Source organism: Dermacentor andersoni, chromosome 1, assembly GCF_023375885.2.
Source record: "Dermacentor andersoni chromosome 1, qqDerAnde1_hic_scaffold, whole genome shotgun sequence".
NCBI lineage: Eukaryota > Metazoa > Arthropoda > Arachnida > Ixodida > Ixodidae > Dermacentor > Dermacentor andersoni.
In genome coordinates, this window is record NC_092814.1 from 335,907,976 (window position 1) to 335,926,556 (window position 18,581).

The window sequence follows — 18,581 nt, forward strand, 5'->3', positions numbered from 1 at the left end:
ATATGACACAGCAAATGCAACAGTCTTTTCAGCCGGCCTTCATGGAGAAAGATTAGCCAAATTAATGTTAAGTATAGCCTCTTTGGCTGTGGCATTAAAGTTGCTTCAGCATTATCACAAACTGCTCTTTAGTGCCACGTGCCTAGTAAAGCGGTGTTAGATTTCATACTGTGCCAGGTTATCCAGTGTTGAAACCTTACAAGGGGTGTCATTGTCAATATGTACTTCCTTAAACACCAAGTAATGGGCACATTATAGCACTAAGTATCGTATGCAGCGGGACGTTGTACATTTTTCCTCCATTTGCTTAAAAAGTTGTGTGCTAGTATAAGTATTGCACAATGCTGCAGTAGTATTGTTTCTGCTAATTTGTATACTCGTGAGACTCCTCATGAGAAACTTCTCCAGCAGGGGTATTTGAGGTATTGTAAATAAATAAATAAATAGATTTCAGTACTCTCGATTGGAACAGACTTAGCTTCCACGATGGCTGATTGGAAATAGCAAAAAATGGGTATAGCAAGCTGTCACCATGTTTCTTTTTGGAATCCAGAAATGTTCAGAACTAGTGCACGTCTTTGTGGGTCCGGTAATCATTAGTGACACGAAATGCAGGTTTCTTTGGGGAACGTGATCCTATCAAGTCTGACCCGACGGGTGTGCCTGAAGACGTCCTGCAGCACATAGGCACGGCGTTCAGCTCGCCCCCGCCGGGCAACTTCAAGATCCACCCGGGCCTGCGGCGTATCCTCAAGGCGCGCGCTGAGATGGTTGAGCAGAAGACGGTCGACTGGGCCTTGGGCGAAGCCATGGCCTTTGGTTCCCTGCTCAAGGAGGGCATCCATGTACGCCTCAGTGGGCAGGATGTTGAACGGGGCACGTTCAGGTGCGCCCCTCTTTGCCCCCTTATCATGGATAGGGCATCAGCTTTCAGTGCCAGAGGGAAGGCAGGATTTCTCGAGCATCCCTACTCAAGCAAGTGCTTTTGAAGGGATACAAAAGGGAAAAATAAGCTGTAGCATTAATAAATCATTCTTCTACAATACCAAGAAAGCCACCCTTACCGTGCAAAGAGGCTTAGTGAGCCAGGAAGGTGCAAAACAAAAGACGAAGGGTGCCACTGCCTCGTAGTAGTGCCATGCTCAAATAATTGCCATGGTGGGCATCATGAAGCGCAATTAGCCAATGAAAATTTGCCAATGCAGCCCAAGGTTACTTTAAGGGGCCCTCGAACACTTTTGAAGCCACCATCTTTCTGTTGCAGGTTGCGTAGACTGACAGTTGGAGGTGTTTCTAGCGTAGGACAAAGCAGCACTCTCAAAATATTTAATATTTTAATCACTTGAACAAATCGCTACATCTTTGCTGACCGCATCATTGCCCACCGGCGCTTGCCAGAACCAACTTGTTGCTGGCAAGCGACTGTTGTTGTTTGCAACCGACAAGTTGGTTGCGAACAACCAACTTGTTGCTTGTCGATGTCACAACTTGTTGCTCCGTGATTGGTTAAAAACTAAGTTGCAGATAACCACTGCATTTCAGCAAAAAACTTAATAGATTAATAATTTTATTTTATTCTTGTTTTCTATAATCTTTATATTGACACAAACAGATACAGCCATAAAAAAAAAATTACTCCAACCACAAGACTAGGTAGGAGCACTGGCTGTTCTTTCGCCTCTGGTATGGTGGCATACCTCCAGCCTCTGAGCACAAACGCTTCTCTTCTCGCTTTTTTATGCTCCTGATCAGCCTTGTAGCCTCGCTTGCACGTTCGCCTTGCCTTGCTGTGTTGCCTTGCACATTCTTGTGGTGCAGGTTCCTCACCTCAATGCAGCGTTGTTGCCACTTCCTTTTAGTTGTTTGCGGTGCTGCACTGAACTAAAGTTGAACTGAAGAAAAGATGCATTGCGCAGTCCCAGGTTGCTCAACCGGCATCATCAGCACACCGTAATAACTGGAATCCGTGAACATGGAACATGTAGGCAACCATAGAGTGCGAACTTCTGCAGCGTAGGCACTTCGGGCTCTCATCATTAGCAGTGAGGTGTTACAGCAGTGGGGGAGAGAAATGGGGACAGAAGACCGTACGTACAGAATTTGAGTTGAGAGTATGCATTCTTTTTCTTGTATTCTGAAATTCCTCGTCTGAATAACTTCAGACTGCGTGCCCCTATCACTGGCATTCTTGTTGCATTCATCTCTACAACCGCCAATCGACGCAATCCACAACCAAAAAACACTGGCTTGAAAAGTGTTCGAGCGCATGTTGAGTGCATGTTGCTTCAGCCCACATTACCAAATGAAGCCAATAGACAATGAAGCCAAGGAAAGCACAGTGGAAATTAGTTGTGTTTAAAACTGAAACATAGAAAAAGAAATGAAAAGGGAACTGAAAGTGGATGAAAAGATGACTTGCCGCCAGTGGGAGCCAAACCCACAACCTCAGCATTATGCGTGCGTTGTAATACTAATTGTGCTATGGCGATGGCTATTAATCCAGCTACTATCTTGGTAATTTATGTTTACTAGATTTACACCCAGGAGTGTTAGCCAGCATCACTCAGGGCCATGGCAGGCGGGTATCTTTTCCTTGACTTCATCATCTGTAGGCTTTATATGGTCATGATTAACAAAAAAAAGTCGAGCTGCTCGGTTTCCCTTCTTCTCTCGTTCATTCATAGTGAGGGTCTTGAATCTGACTGCCTTGATGCCATTAGGTAGCATACAAAGGTTTATTAGCCACATTCCTGCTCTCTAATTTCACATGTTGCGCGACGCCATTGGGCAAAACAAAGATGGTCCACATCCACCCACCAAGGCCCCTAGTGGCGCTTGCTAACAGTCCTAGGTGTAGATCTATAGTAGACATATATACCCAAGATAGTGGCCGGATTGGTGACCATTGCTGTAGCACAATTGGTGGTGCAACAAACGTGTAATGCGGAGGTTATGGGTTCGGCTCCTACCAGCGGCAAGTTATCTTTCTGTCCACTTTCATTTCCTTTTTCTTCATTATTTTCTACAACCACAGCTAATTTCCCCTATGCTTTCCTTGGCTTCATTGTTTGTGGACTTTATATAGTGATGATTAACAGAAAATCTATGCTTTCGGCTTCCCTTCTGCACTCATTCAGCCCACATTCTATTGTTTGTTGCCTTCGAGGCTTTGAGATAATCTGCCTCTATTTCGATAGTCACCGCCATCATGTGCTGCACCACCAGACGATCGACAAGACTACCTACCGGCCTCTGTGTCATCTTTGGCCAGACCAGGCACCCTACACCGTCTGCAACAGCTCCCTATCCGAGTATGGTGTACTTGGTAAGCTCTTTTACGCGCACTTTGTTTCCCCAATATATTTTATATGTGCATTTGTATGTTTTGTGCACTGCTCAGATGTTGTTACAATTCCCAGTCTGTACATGCTTGGTCGTAGAGGCATGAAATAAAAAATTGTAATCCACCTGAGAGCTGAATGAAGCTACAAAGGAAACCCACATGAGTCGTCCTGGTCTGGAAGCCCAACCCGTGAACATCTTTTCGAGTGGTCATTTGTCATTCAAATGCATGTAATATAACAATTCAGTTCATCTGAAAAATTCAGACCAGAAAGGGTTAACTCTTTCGTTACTGCTGGAAATGTGCTCCTTCTCGGCACTTTTATGTTTTAACATTTTATTTCAAGACGTAGTAGTCGCAACCTATGGGGTGATCATTTTCAAGTTTTTCAGAATCTTTAAATATCGTCTGTTGCAGACAACATAATTCTAGTCCTTGAGCTGGATTATTCAGAGAGACGGACATTGCTTGCATGAGAAATCGAAATGCATATTCAGCTTGTTTAAAAAGATCATTAGCTAATTAATGGCTTTACTGCACATATTGCAATTTACTAATTGTACCCGGTGAGTTTGCAAGGCATATCCACTTGTAATGAATTACCAGAATGACACCAGTTTGGAAATATGCACCATCAAACTCACCGTAAAGATGCACTATTGGTCCACTTTCTTTTTTAACAAAACACTCTTTTATGTATTCAAGCACAAAAGTAACTGGAACGCCCGGGTATTTCATCCCACACTTTGGAAAATAATATCTCGAAACTCACCAACTGCAATTCGTAAATTGTAATATATGCCGTAATGCAATCAAGTTAATTGGTTATTGTTTTGTTAATTAGTTGACTATGTTTTTCTATTTGCTGTGCCAGCAATGTCTGCCTCTTCGTATAATCCAGCTCAAGGACAAGAATTATGTTATCTGCTACAAATGATCTTTATAAATTCCAGAAAACTTAAAAATGATCACCCCATAGGTTGCAATACATAAAGTTATGACCTGATCACTGGATTTTTGAATGTATATATAGCAGTCATAATTGCACAGACAATTTTTGAAAATTCTTATGTGAAACTTCAAAGAAGCACCTCAAGGAACACATATGAAATTAATAATTTGCTATTTTTGGTATAAGTACTGAGGGTAAAAAAAAAATATCTGAAATGTGAGTCTAGTTTCTAGTTCCAAAGTTTTGTAAGTCAGATCATGGAGAAAAAAATTCACTGACAATTACAATACTTGCTAATGCAAAATTTGAGCACAGCTCTCTACGTATTTTCATTTCGCGATATATTGGCTGGTGCGGACAGTCTGCCTCGTGCTGCATGTTCCAAACGGAGCGAAGTGTGGTGCGACTGCCTTGCTAACCGGAAGATCTCGATAGGCAGGAAGGAAGGAAAGAAACCTTATTTTTCAAAAAGAAAAGTAGGTGAGCGTAGTTGGGCCCTTAGTCCAGGGCTCCACTGGCGCAAACGGCTCTCTGGGCTTGGTCCAGGAGAGCCACTTGGCTCTCCTTTCCCTCGTCCGCAAGCCATGCCTCCCACTGCCTACTTAACATGAGTGGACGTGCAGTTATGTATGGGCTAGTAATAGGTGAAGGCCTTTCCAGGCACTCCCATGTGCCACGATAGGCAACTTGTGGGCACGATTCACGGCAGCCGCCGTAGACAGACCTCCGCTCATGCAGTGCTTTGGTGAACAAGCGACGGACGAATAGCGCCTCGATTCGCACACCGCCGAGAACAGAGCAGATGCGAGCGAGCGCGTTGAGGCACCCTAACGAAGCATGCTACTTTGGCGCCATCTCGTAGCCATCGTCACCATAGTACGTCTTGCGTTTTTCTTTTCACGCTTTCGCCATGCCCTCCACCTCCGCTTTCCTCCTTGCACCCTCTTCGCTCTTGCCGTCTTTCATCGCCAGCTATTCTCCGCATTCGCTCTCATCTTTCGCTGTGCTCCAATGCTCGGTTACGAGGTACGATGCCGCTGCTCGCCGCAGGAACGGCCGCCTGAGAGCTGCGCTCTAAAATTATGAATATTTGTTGGCGTGAATACTAGACATAGTGACGCCCATGCTATGCGGAACAAATGTGAAAACAGGTAAGTTCCTATTGTACCGGGTGCATTTGTTTTTACTCATTGCAGGAGGCGCCTGGTTTGTGCTTTTCTGAATTCTTTAGGCTTGCACAACAATGGTTGTCGGGTCAGGGAGCATGCAGAAGCCTCCTCGTGCTTGATTATTGTGTTCGATCATTTCTTCTGTGCAATCAAGCTGGTCTTGTACACCTTGAGCCTCCATGTGCTTTGTTCAGTTTCTGTACAGTGTTATGCAGTATTGTGGAGTGTTGCACAATATTATACAGTAACGCATAAGGTCAAGCTTCTGTCGAAGGTCGGTCTGAAATCTTGATGTTGATTGAGTGTTCTTGTGTAAGTGAAAATCCCACACGACGGGAAGGATTGCTCGTAATAATTTGTAATACTCTGTATAAGCGCTGATGGATAAAAGCGATCCACAATGGGGAAAATAAAGTGGCACTTGATATTAGTTGAACACAATAAAAATAACATGCTGATGAGCATCTACCGTTGTTTGAGACATCGTTCAGTCATACGTTGGATCAGAAAATTGACAACCCGAGGGAAGCTTCTGTTTACACACTTCGCAGCTTCACCAACTTCGGCCAACTTCACAGCTGCTGTCATTTAAAAATTGTTGCAGAGTGGGCCAAAGTTCAAGTTTGAGGTCTTTTTTATTGAAGAAGTGCTAGGAGGGAGCACTGGCGGCTAGTTTCTACGATACTTCTAGTAGGATGTTTATTTCCTACGTGCCAAAAATTTTCAAATCACAAATAGTTAAGGTTCACTCATCATTTTGGATGGTGCATAATGTTGCTAGTATAATTCCAATAGAAATGTGTAAGCATGCGACGAAAAACTTATGATCAAATTGATCGATTTCTGTAGTCGTGGTAACGAAAGAGTTAAAGTGAACACTGAAATAGTAGTAGTAAAGCGAATAGAATTGCTACATTTCTTTAACTTCATCAGAAAAAGTCTCTCATACGAACCTTCAGGCAGACGTCTCTGCATAAAAAGGTAGTCTGCAGGCCTTCATGTCACATGTCGGCGGCAATTGATGGTATAGAGCTCTCTTTGTTTCCATAAGAGTGGTCTATCCTGTACATGCATAATTTTGTTAGTTCCTGCAGTCTTCTTGCGTAGATCTTTTCTTGTTTTCTGGTGTTTGTTCTCTGTTCTCTTGCTCCCATGAATTGTACTTTTCCGCCTCAGGCTTTGAGCTGGGATTCTCGATGACCAACCCCAATGCGCTGGTGATGTGGGAGGCCCAATTTGGGGACTTCATGAACACTGCCCAGTGCATCATCGACCAGTTCATCAGCAGCGGGCAAGCCAAGTGGGTCCGGCAGAGTGGCCTCGTCATGCTTCTGCCTCATGGCATGGAGGGCATGGTATGCAGCACTACTTGTCCCGCATGATCGTTTGTATTGGGCCAGGATTCAACTTGTTCTTCCTCAGCTCCACTGAGCGAAGGATAGCATCGCTTCTTGAGCATAGCACAGTACAGTCCACTGTTTTAGGGGAACACCAAATTAGTATACAGTAGAACCTCGTTGATATGATCCTGTTTCGTACAATTTCCTGTTGCAATGTTCGTGATCAAGAACACGAAAAGTGATCCATTTCATTTACGCTTACCAGTTAATACGTTCCCTGAAAACAGGGTCTTATCAGAACCGACATTCATTACATCGCCAAACTGTGATTGTACAGTCGAACCCGACTATATCGAACCCGTTTACATCGAATTATTCTATATATCGAACAATTTCTGGTCACGATATAGTTACAATGAGTATATATAGCAAAAATTACGCTTACATCGAACAAATATTGCAGTGACTCCCGATATATCGAACGTCAAGCGGCGGAAAAGTGCCCCCAGAAGTTGGCTTTCCCTCGCGGTATCGGGGAAACCCGGCGGCGCGGCTCCATCCAACCGCTCTCCCTACCGTGACCGCGCTGCCTCGGGCTGTTCGGGCGAGCCGTCGACACTCCCCCTGTCGCGCATAGTGAAGTCTATTATCCTCCCTCTTTCTCTATCATCTTTCACTTCCCACTCCCTCTCCCCTGACGACGCTTCGCCGTGCTCCCTCACGGGTTGCAGAATCAAGCGTCCTTCCTTTCTTTAGATCACTATCTATCGACACTCCCCAGCAAAAAATGATCCTGGCCCGCCTACAGCGCTTGCTCAGACAGCCAATCAGAGGTTCTTGTGCGCTCTACGTGCAAGATGGCGAAAGTGCGAGTTGTCTGGCTGCTTCTCTGGTTTATCGTGTTTGCGCCTTGCGGGCCTTCTCCCGCAGTGTTGCCGTGATGAAGCGGCAGAATTCGCCTTTCGTCGTGAAGATCGAAATCGTAAATCGCGTCGAACGCGATATCCCCGTAGCGTGCAAGATTCCGAGGAGCACTCTCAGCACGATTAGGGCTAAAGTGGCCAGACTCGCAACCCGGTGCCCATGGCGCCCGACGCGTACGCACGGCCGTGTACGAGGCGTTCGTCATACGTGCCGGTTTCCGCGTGCTCGGTGATGACTGTAAATTCTGATGAATGCGACGAAGCCGTTGCCGGTGTTGCCGAAGTTTGGAGCGAGCTGTCAAAATTTCCGGGACATTCGAATCAACGGTGGACGAGTTTGTGAGTGCAGATGATGGTGTCGCGACGACGGTAGATCCCGAAACGAAGTCTACATCGCCGACATCGTACCGAGCACAAATGAAAGTAGGCACGTTGAGGAAAGCTACTACGGTCCTTTGCCCACATCCTCCGAAGTGATTGGTGCACTCGCATTAGTCCGGTGCTTCTGCGCGAATGCGGAAGGTTGCGGCCTCAGCTGCTCGGACTCCTTAGACAACGTGGGGAAGTGCGTGCGTCGCAGGCAGCGAAATTGCCCAAGCAGAAGAAAATGCAGGACTAACTTATGCGAAACTAAGCTAGTTTCGTCAATAAAGTGATTTTATAAATGGTATGTGCTTTTATGACATCCAATTATTTAGCAGGCTTATATCGAATTATGCTCTATATCGAACTGATAGGCGTTTTTTTGCGAGTTCGATATAGCCGGGTTTGACTGTATATGTTTTCCGGCGGCTAGATTCCATGGGAAGAAGAAAAGGCACGAGGTGCCTGCAATCGAGAGTAGTGAGCACCCGCCATGGCAGCCTGACTGCTGCTAATGCAGCACTCAGGTCCACGGTTGATAAGCTGGCAACTACTGTGTGCCAACTTAGTCTGTGTGCTCGCATGTGGGTAGAAGGCTCCAGACTGCGTGAATCTACTTGCGTGAACACTGAATTCGCATATTCGATGCCATCATCATGCCTTCCGGTCGCTGATCGGCCTGGGCCGATCATCACACATGCTTCCGTGCTTTCCACACGTGCTTCTTTTGTTGTGCCCTCTGTTCGTGTAGCGTTAATCATTTCGATCGGTCTGGTTGACCTGGTCAAACCTTGCACTGATAAAGATTGCGTGCCGTGGGAATGCTGCGCATGTAGAGGCACTGACCACCACTGGGCCATTCACCGAAGGTCCAAATATGTTAAAATTTGAATATTTGAGAAACTGAATGGTATTGGAAATTCAGTTCGCGAATTAAACTATTCAAATGGCTGCTATTGATTCGAAATCGAATATTGGAGTACAGTTGAACCCGGATATATCGAACCCGCATATTTCGAATTATCGGCTATATCGAACACACAGATTACCCCCTTGAAAATACTATGTAAAAGTATAGGACAATTGCATAGTATATCGAATTCCATTTTCGTCGGACATTCGATATATCTAACGCCGCGCCACGCCCGTGGAAGGTGCACTTTTCCCAAAGACATTCGTGTCCGGTCCTCAGGGGAAAACATTTCCGCAGTCAGTCAGCAGGCTCCTCCTCTGTGCATGCACGGCAGTCGCCTAGCGACGGAGACGCAGAACCTTTCCCCCGTTCTTGCACCCCACCGGCGCGGGCTCTCTCGCTCCTCCTCTACCGCCGGCGTGTGCATTGGGCAAGGGCATTGGAGCTCAGCGAAGAGAGTGCGCGGCATAGAGACGCGGCAACGTTTCCAAGCCGCGCTTCCTGGGAAAAGGGAGAGAGAGAGTGAGGGGTCGGCACGGTCGCTGTTGGGCCAGGGGAGACAAGAGAACCAGAGAGGGCTCAAAAAACGAAGCATAGCGAAGCGGCAGTTGCGCCCACAGCGCCTTCGACAGCATATTCCGCCGATCTTTTTTCCCCGCTCTCTTCTTTCTTTTCCCTTTGTCGTTCCTTCACAGCCCCCGTTGACTGCCGCTCGAACAGGCTTTGCTCGGACTGCTCCATCTGCGCATCGCACGTTTTGTTGTGCGTACCTATGTTTCAACGTGCCGTGTGTAGCGTGTGTGATTGCCGTCATCTGGTGAGCTATGGCATCCGCAGACATAAAAAAGAGGAAGAATCTGGATTTTGCAAGAAAGCTTGAAGTAATCCGGCGTGTCGAGAATGGAGAAAAGAAGTCCTCCGTGGCAGACGCATTCGGCATTCCGCGGAGTACTTTAAGTACGTTGTTAAAAAACAAGCAGAACATCAAGCTTAAAGCAGGTGAGGAAAGTCTCTCGGGAGCGTGTCGTGTGCGCCCTGCTGCTTTTGACAAAGTGTAGAAGGCACTCTATACGTGGTTTCTTGAAATCTAAGCGAAAAATATTCCCGTGGATGGCCTGATGCTAATCGAAAAGGCCAAATGGTTTGCTACGGCTCTTGGCGAAGAGAACTTTTTCAGTGGCACTGGGTGGCTGCAACGGTTTAAAAACCGCCACGGCATTGTAGGAAAGGCCATTTCAGGCGAAACTGGGGCTGTCAGCATCCAGGAGATGCAGCAGTGGCTTTCTGAGGAGTGGCCGAAGATCACTGAGAAGTTTTCGCCTGCAGAAATCTTCAATGCAGACGAAACTGGTCTCTTTCGCCAAGTGTTGCCGAATAAGACACTCGCGCTTCGTGGAACCTCATGCCACGGTGGTAAAATGAGCAAAGTGCGTGTGTCGGTGCTGCTTGCAGCCAGCATGGACGGCTCGTGCAAGCTACGGCCATTCGTGATCAGGAAGAGCAAGTCACCGCGCTGCTTCAAGAACTGTAAACAGCTTCCCGTCCGCTACGGCTGTAATAGGAACGCCTGGATGACACGTCAACTTTTTGTTGAATGGCTGCAGGCTTGCGGCATCATATTCCGGAGTCCCTCACAAACTCTGTTTCATTTTGGTTTCTCGTCACTGTCTCAAAACACTACACAGAAGGAATGCGACAATGCAAATCTCTCGGACATCACTAGCTTGACATGTGTCCGTGTCGTCTCATGCCATAACGATTCTCTCCGAGTGGGCACATGAAAGCTTCTTGCTGCAGCAGATGAATTGGTAAGAGCATCACGAGCATCACGCGTGATGCAAAGACGTGGGTTCATACCCCACCTGTGGCCAGTTGCTTTTCATCCACTTTCATTTCCATGTATTTATCATCTCTTTAATTCAGTTAATAAGTAAAAGTAATTTACTCTATGGTGACCTTGGTGTCTTTGTTTGTTGGCTTATGATATGCCTAACAAAAGTTGGGTCCTCGGTTTCCTTTCTTCTCGTTCATAAAACAAATTAACACAACAAAAAGAAGATATACAATTCAGGTTCAAGTTGGGATTGGTGTGAAATTATCATCCAGTTTTTTCCTGAAAGGTGTGTGGTCAGAACCTGATACTGTGTCATCAGGTGTGAATTTTTGGCCATTTAGGTATTTGTGCAATTGGATTAGTTGAGATTAGGTTAGGTGGTTTCAATAATGTGTGCCTTAATTTCGAATGATAGCATGCACGATGAAGAGACATAGACAGGCAATATGACAGTGCAATTGGAGTGTCGGAACGTAGGGACAGCTTTAGAATTGTGATGCTGATTTTGGGGTGAGTATTGTGAGGTGATAAAGCAAGCAGTGTGACTTTGTATGGCTTATAAGTTACTAGACAAGTTTGTCAGGGATACCACATTGATGATGCGTATTCGAGGTTTGGATAGACGAAGGTGAGGTAAGCTAGTTTTTTTTTTATTTCAGTGGATGCAGACTTCAGATTGCGTTAGAGGTACCCAAGAGTTCTGGAAGCTTTGGAGCAAATAAAGTTGATGTGCAGTACCCATGATAATGATGGTACCATATGAATCCCAAAGTACTTATAGGAAATGCCAATGCTTATAGGGACAAGGGTGTGGTGGATGATACCACGTTTATGAGAAAATGAGATTAGTTTACATTTTGATAAGTTAAGGGGCATAAGCCATTTATTGCACCTTTATGTGATTGTGTTAAGGTCATCCTACAGAATGGTGTTATTGTAAGGGCTCTGGATGGCCAAGTATACTATGCAATTGTCTATGAAAAGTCTGTTTTTTTATTGAGTAAGGAGATATTTATGTAGGTTAGGAGTAGTAGTGATGATTGGTGGTTATTGACAGTTATTGGCTGAGATGGATTGTGTAGTACAATCTTTAAGGAATTCCTCAATCTAGTTGATTAAGTTAGAAAGTAAGCCACAGCAAGTTAATTTTATGAGTGGGTGGTTATGCAGAATGCAATCAAATGCCTTTTGAAAGTCTAAAAAGATGCTGTATATTTGAAGATCGTTATCCATGGAAAGTAATATGTCATGGGTAAACTTGGTGAGTTGCATTTCACAAGAGTAGAATTTTCGAAGAATGTGTTTATAGGGAAAAAGGAAATTTTTTTCTAAGGGATTCATGACATTGGAGGCTATTATGTGCTCTAGGAGCTTAGACGAAATGCAGGTATCAGAAGTTGGGTAGTAATAAACAGGAGATGCGCTATTGGCCGATCTGAAAAGGGTGGGGGGGGGAGGGTTACGTTAGCTTTTTCCCAGTTGCTTGAGGAACCTGTCTATGCTCCAGTGCTGTGGAGGTGGCACTAAGTTTCTCATTATGCCACTTCAGCTCTGAAATCCCCCCGAAATCTATACTGAATCTCATCAACCACTCCAGGCAAGGGGAATTGCTGCCCTCCACTTTCTGGACTCAAGGTCGAGTGTGGTCTGTGGTCATGTGGTAAAAAGGTGGTAGTGTTCTCGTTGAATTGCTGATGAGATCTTCCTTTTTTAGCCCGAACTAAAATAAATTTTGAACTACGGTACTTAAATGGCTGTGGTTGCCTCAATTCTTTAGTAGTCATGATTAGGAAACGTAGTTGTTTAGAATTTTTTTTTTTAGAATGCCTAATTAAAGAGACGGAGGAAGTTGCCTTACATTCTGTTTTGGATGGTACGTAGTCGGTACACCAACATCGCTAATGCTTGTACTTGAAATCTTGTGGTTTATTCAAAGCCTAGTAACATGATTAACTTAATACAGTCAAACCTCATTACAACAAAGTTGCATCCGATATGGAAATGCCTTTGTTATATCCAATATTCATTATCAGCAGACACGTTGACATTGGAAAAATAAAGTTAAGATCATGTCTGTGTGAAAGAAATGGAAGCGTGATGCCAGCTATGGGCTAGCAAATGGTCTTTGGTGAATTTTGATGGCCTATCGGTGCCTTGCCATACCTGTACATGGCACGGAAACAATTGCATTGCACCGTCGGTAATCCAGAACCACGCAATCGGTGTGGTCGCATTGGATCAGCAACTTAGCTTGCTGGCTGTGGTCGAACCAAGCCAAGCTGCTGGCCTAGATGTGCATACGTGTTATGAATGTCGAGTGCTTAGGAGCTTCAAAGAGACAGTTCAAGTCGCTATTGCATCTCTTGCTGAGCACAGTCGTCGACCAATTTTTTAGACATGGAGGGGGCCACACGTGTACCTAAACTACTGGCTGCGAGTCTAGCCCATGTGTGTGTTCTCGTGTTCAATTACCGATGGGTAGCTCGTCGCCAGCCATTGTGCCATCCGTTGCTGAATTTTTCTTGTAGCTGGACACGGAGATGGTAACCACCGCCACCTTATTTTTACCACATGACCACAGACCACACTCGACCTTGAGTCCAGAAAGTGGAGGGCAACGATTCCCCTTGCCTGGAGTGGTTGACGAGATTCAGTATAGATTTTGGGGGGGATTTCAGAGCTGAAGTGGCATAATGAGAAACTTAGTGCCAGCTTCACAACACTGGAGCATAGACAGGTTCCTCAAGCAACTGGGAAAGAGCTGAGGTAACCCCTCTTTCAAATCGGCCAGTAGTGCATCCCCTGTTTATTACTATCCAACTACTGATACCTGCATCTCGCCTAAGCTCCTAGAGCACATAATAGCCTCCAATGTCATGAATCACTTGGAAAAAAAATTTATTTCCCTTTTCCCTATCAACACATTTTTCAGAAATTCGACTCTTTTGAAATGCAACTCACTGAGTTTACCCATGACATATTACTTTCCAAGGATAACGATCTTCAATGATACGGCATCTTTTTAGACTTTCAAAATGTCTGAGAAGTTGAGTAGCACACCATGTAACATAAGAAGTTTAGGTTGCCATTAACATTGATTCTAGGGGTAGGTGGCATTGCTTCCAGTAAGTCAGCATAATCGCATAGGTCTGAAAAGCAAGCCACCTGAAAACTTAGTCAGTGACTGTGTTTTAGATCTTTGCTTCCATATTGCATATTTTGAGCCATGTGGAAACGAAAATTTGCTCCATTATAACCGATGCCGTGTCAGCTCCCACATCTTCAGTTTCGTTATAGCAGGAGACGGACTACGCCATGAAAATAAAGCATGGACAACCATATTTTTTTACATTGTTATATCTGATAATTTAATATATTTGTTTTCATTATATCAAGCTTTGACTGTCCTAGTAAAAAGATTAATTTGTACTGTTTACCGGCAGTCCTTGTCACCTGTTGTCATTGCAGCAATTCGTAAATTTCTCTCTTGAACCATAGTGGACATGGTTTTAGTCGATGTTGTACATTGTTATACACTTGCGCTGTAATTCAATTGGGATAACTAGACACTAGCTTTTAAGTCGTCAGCACTTCCTCCGGCTATTGGATTATTGAATAATATTCCAGACATCACTGCCTTACACCTAAATTGGGAAACATTTTGTAGACAACATGCATTTTTTTTATAATATGGTGCAACTTCCTGGTGCTAGTTTTTTTTTTCTCAGGTTGCGTACAAATTCTGATGTGATGCCCCATTATTCCTTTGCTGCCCCCTCCATAGTCCACTGTAGAGTATTTCAGATAATCTTTTTTTAAATTTACACAGGGTCCTGAGCACTCAAGCGGCAGGCCTGAACGTTTCCTCCAGCTCTGCAGTGAAGAATCCGACGTCTTTCCAGTGAGTACTGTCAAGGATTCACAATATACCATATAATTCTCGTGTAAGATCCAGGTTGTGCTTTTTGCTTTGGCGATAAATATAGCAAATATCAATGCAGCAATAAATACCAAAGCACAGTTTCTCTAAATTGCTCGTGAAATGGCTGGTACTCATGAAATCAAACATATATTTCTTGCAGTTTTTTCTTTTACTTCATGCATTCAAAACAGTCAGGCAGGTATATATATATATATATATATATATAATATAATTTTTCTTTTTCTTTTAGAAAGATACTTTAGTAATGCACTTTGAACCTTATGTGCAGTAATAGGTCACATTTTTGGGAATAGAAATTCTAGGTGGCTGAGTTCATGGCTAGGGCATTAAGCTTGGAATCATCCTTCTGCATTCATATTAATAACAAGGAATACTATCTGGGATTGACATATGGGTTCTCTTCTCAAGTGTTAGAGCTATGGTTAGTGGTTACTGACATGCAAGGTACCGTAGACACTCATGCAAGGGCTGTACTTTTTTTTTTTCTTACAATTTTAATGAGGTTTGGCCTTTATACGGGACCGAACCTTTTGATCAAAATGGTTCCAGCATAGCCTTGACTTGTGCGCACCCCAGATCCCCTAATGTACAATTGCATTAGAGGTCAACATGCAGCTCTTGCCATCTACTAGCGGCACGCAGAAGTATGCAGCGCGAAAAAATTCGCCAGTGCTCGTGTGGCATTGGATCCCCGAACGCAATTGCTCTTCTGTGGGAAATCTTTTTTTCTCCAAATTTTGGGCTGCCAAGTTGGAGGTGTGGCCCTTATACAAGTCTGTATGGTATGTGTGTGTATGTGTATATACGTCTAAGGTATGTGCCCGGAGTATGACATTGAAGAGCAAATTGCTTGCTCCAGTATACTTGACACAGGGTTGCCATAACTCACTTTTTGCGTAGATATGCTGCAGTACTGGGCTGAGAAAAAGGCTATTGCAGTAGACTTCTCGTCATTTGACTCCAGTTAATTCAATCTTTCAGTTAATTCGATCCTTACTGGAGGTCTCGGCTGGCATTCAAACATTTCTGTGGGACAAAGTCTTCGTTATTTTAATCTTGAACTTAGCCTTTGCCAAATAATTTGAACGTGGCTGGTCACCGTGCACGCGCCTGGCCCCAACAGCGACCACAGTGGTGACTCCGACAGCGGGAGTGCGTCTTTGCAGCACTAAACAAGTCGAACCCACATCATCTCCTGTCGAAACGCCTATTTTCATCCTGACTTGGGAAGGTTTTAAAGAGGAAACAGTGGCTCGCAATGAATTTTAGTATATAACTGGTTATATAGCACACCATTTTTTTCCCAAGATCACCCAAAACTTGTTTGGCCTGTGCAATCCAATACGAAACGGAAACCAACACCAAAACTGCATTCGCAATAGCCTACTGTCAGTCAGCCTAGCCAGTGTCATTGCCATTGATATTGCAAGATGGCAACATGGATGCTGACAGAACCAGTTCTCACATAGCATAGAGTCAGTATACTAACTCTAGAGAAAAAGCTAGGCGAAAAAAGTGGCAACCGCAAAAGCACCATCATGTTGCTACCTCTCAATATCGTAACACCAAATATATTCAGAAATATGTGACAACAAGTATTTACACATAGCACGTAAGTATGAACAATGTGTAAAGTTCATTCCATATATTTTTCAGAAACGTTCGATGGCTATTTATAAAATTTTGATGTGAATTTATGGTGCATGAATGAATGTATTTGCAGGCAGCTGGGCTAGATGGTGCTACCATCCTGAAGGAGGCTTAGGATACGGTGATTGCACATCTTATCTAAATCTTATCTCGTCGTCTGTGCCTGTGCACCTTTGCCGAGTAGCAACATGGTGATGCCCTTGCAGTTACTGATTTCATTACATGGGCGCTAGAGCACTGCATGGGCTCGGGCCGGGCTTGGGTCGGGCAAGCTATCTCTATTGCGGGCCCGGGCCGAGCTCGGGCCAAGGAGCTTCGAGCTCAGGTCAGGCCTGGGCCTCGATCGGTCCCGTAATGGGCCCAGGTCTCCGTCAGGCCCTTTATAGGCCGCATATGCTATTGGTGACTTTTGAAAACGACTTACTATAGGTAGGAAAAACTTTATTTCATCAGCGTTAAGCGGGGTGATTAGGCGTGGTTTTTTCAGGTGGGCCAGATAGCCATAAATTGATGTTTGATGGCAACTTCTTCAGCTCGTTCTATTGCCTGGAGTTGGGTGTCTAGGCTAGAACTGCTCACGACGGCCTCCCGTGCTTCAGGTGAGGGAGAGGCCATCAGGTTAGTAGGAGGCTTGTCCTGCTCGCAGTCCCAGATTATATGCTTCAGTGTTGCTAGTTCCCGTAAGTATCTACAGAGTGGGCTCAGCCGCGTGGACACAGTGAAAACTATCTCTAGAAGATGTCCTGTGCTGCAGATGGTATCTTCACAATTACCAAGAATTGGACCATGCTTCGCTTAAGTTCATGGACTAGCGGGCTGAACTGGGGGCCGGGCCATGCCAGGCCCAAATCCTTCACGTCCGGGCCGGGTACGGGTCAGGTTTGAAACTACCGAGCTGTGCTCGGGCGGGCCGCCACATAGCACTTTTGGGCTCGGGCCGGGCCCGGGCCTGAAAAAACGGCCCATGCAGTGCTCTCATGGGTGCTATAGGGAGCTTCTCCTCTAGAGTCGGTTATATTAACTCTACGTGGCATAGCATGACAGCGATGCACCACTTTCAGTCTGATTACAAAAGTGCATTCAAACGACAAGTTTATTTTTACGTGTTTAGCTAGCAGCAACAAGTCGCATCAAGTGTTCTTTGCATTCCGGAGAATTGCATGCATTGCAGGACAAACTAGCAAAGTGGTTAGCCTAGGCGGGGGCCATCATTTTGTTTGCAATTGTAGCAGAGTTTGATAAATGCAGAATATTAAATGCACTATAGACCGTACATAGGACATGTTGTGGTTCTTCATAGACAGCAATAAAGTGCTGTCTGAGAGCAATGACGATGAACTTCACTACCATACAAATATGTGTAAGTGTGTGCCTATGTACAGGCCGCACCCTGTTTTCCTGAAAAGAATATTTAAAAAAAAAGAACATTCATACAAGGGCGACGCCATCGCTTTCCACGACCCACACTGCCAATAGTCGTCAAAATGCGTGCGCGCGTGCACGAGCTTCCAGGTTCCGCCCACTGATAGCACATAAGAATGCGGCTTCAGCTTCTTTCCCTCCCTTGTGAACTCACTCTATCCATATCGGCTATTGCCATCAGCACTGTTGGCTTTCATTGAAAACCTCCGCATTCACTTGTCGGATAATGTTAAGGAACAACTGTGCCGTATCTGCAGAAAACTGCTTCAGCTTCTTTCTCACCTTCGTGAACTCTATCTATCCATATCGGCTATCGCCATCAGCATCACCAGTGTTAGCTTTTGTGGTCAGCTTCAGCAGTCACTTGATGGTTAATGTTAGGGAGCGAACAACTTCATTGTATCCACACAAAACGTGGTTTCAACTTTCCTCACATTCGCGAACTCTATCTATCCACATTGGCTATCGCCATCAGCATCGTCAGTTAGCTTTTGTGGACAGCTTCCGCAGCCACTTGACGGGTAATATTAGGGAAGTAGTGTGCTGTATCTGCACAAAACGTGGCTCCAGCTTCTTTCTCACTTTTGTGAACTGGATATTGACACGTGTACTTATCTTTATCGGGCGACCACGTTTCGCCGCTTAACAACTGTAATCGCGCAGCGACGGACGCGCCTGCATGTATCCGACGTTTCTGGAAAGTTATCGATGATTCTACCCGGCTGTCTG

General features: G+C 44.9%; 1 protein-coding gene across 2 annotated transcripts in view; it reads left to right on the top strand.

Annotated features, from left to right (window-relative positions):
* The window catches only part of Ogdh (oxoglutarate dehydrogenase Nc73EF), a 104,121-nt gene that overhangs the window by 58,725 nt on the left and 26,815 nt on the right, over positions 1-18,581 (top strand). For both annotated transcript variants that reach the window (XM_050166593.2, XM_055063901.2), the window contains exons 14-17: positions 616-886; positions 3,198-3,325; positions 6,641-6,819; positions 14,667-14,738. In XM_050166593.2, coding sequence (XP_050022550.1) covers positions 616-886; positions 3,198-3,325; positions 6,641-6,819; positions 14,667-14,738 — 650 coding nt within the window. The remainder of the gene's footprint in view (positions 1-615; positions 887-3,197; positions 3,326-6,640; positions 6,820-14,666; positions 14,739-18,581) is intronic.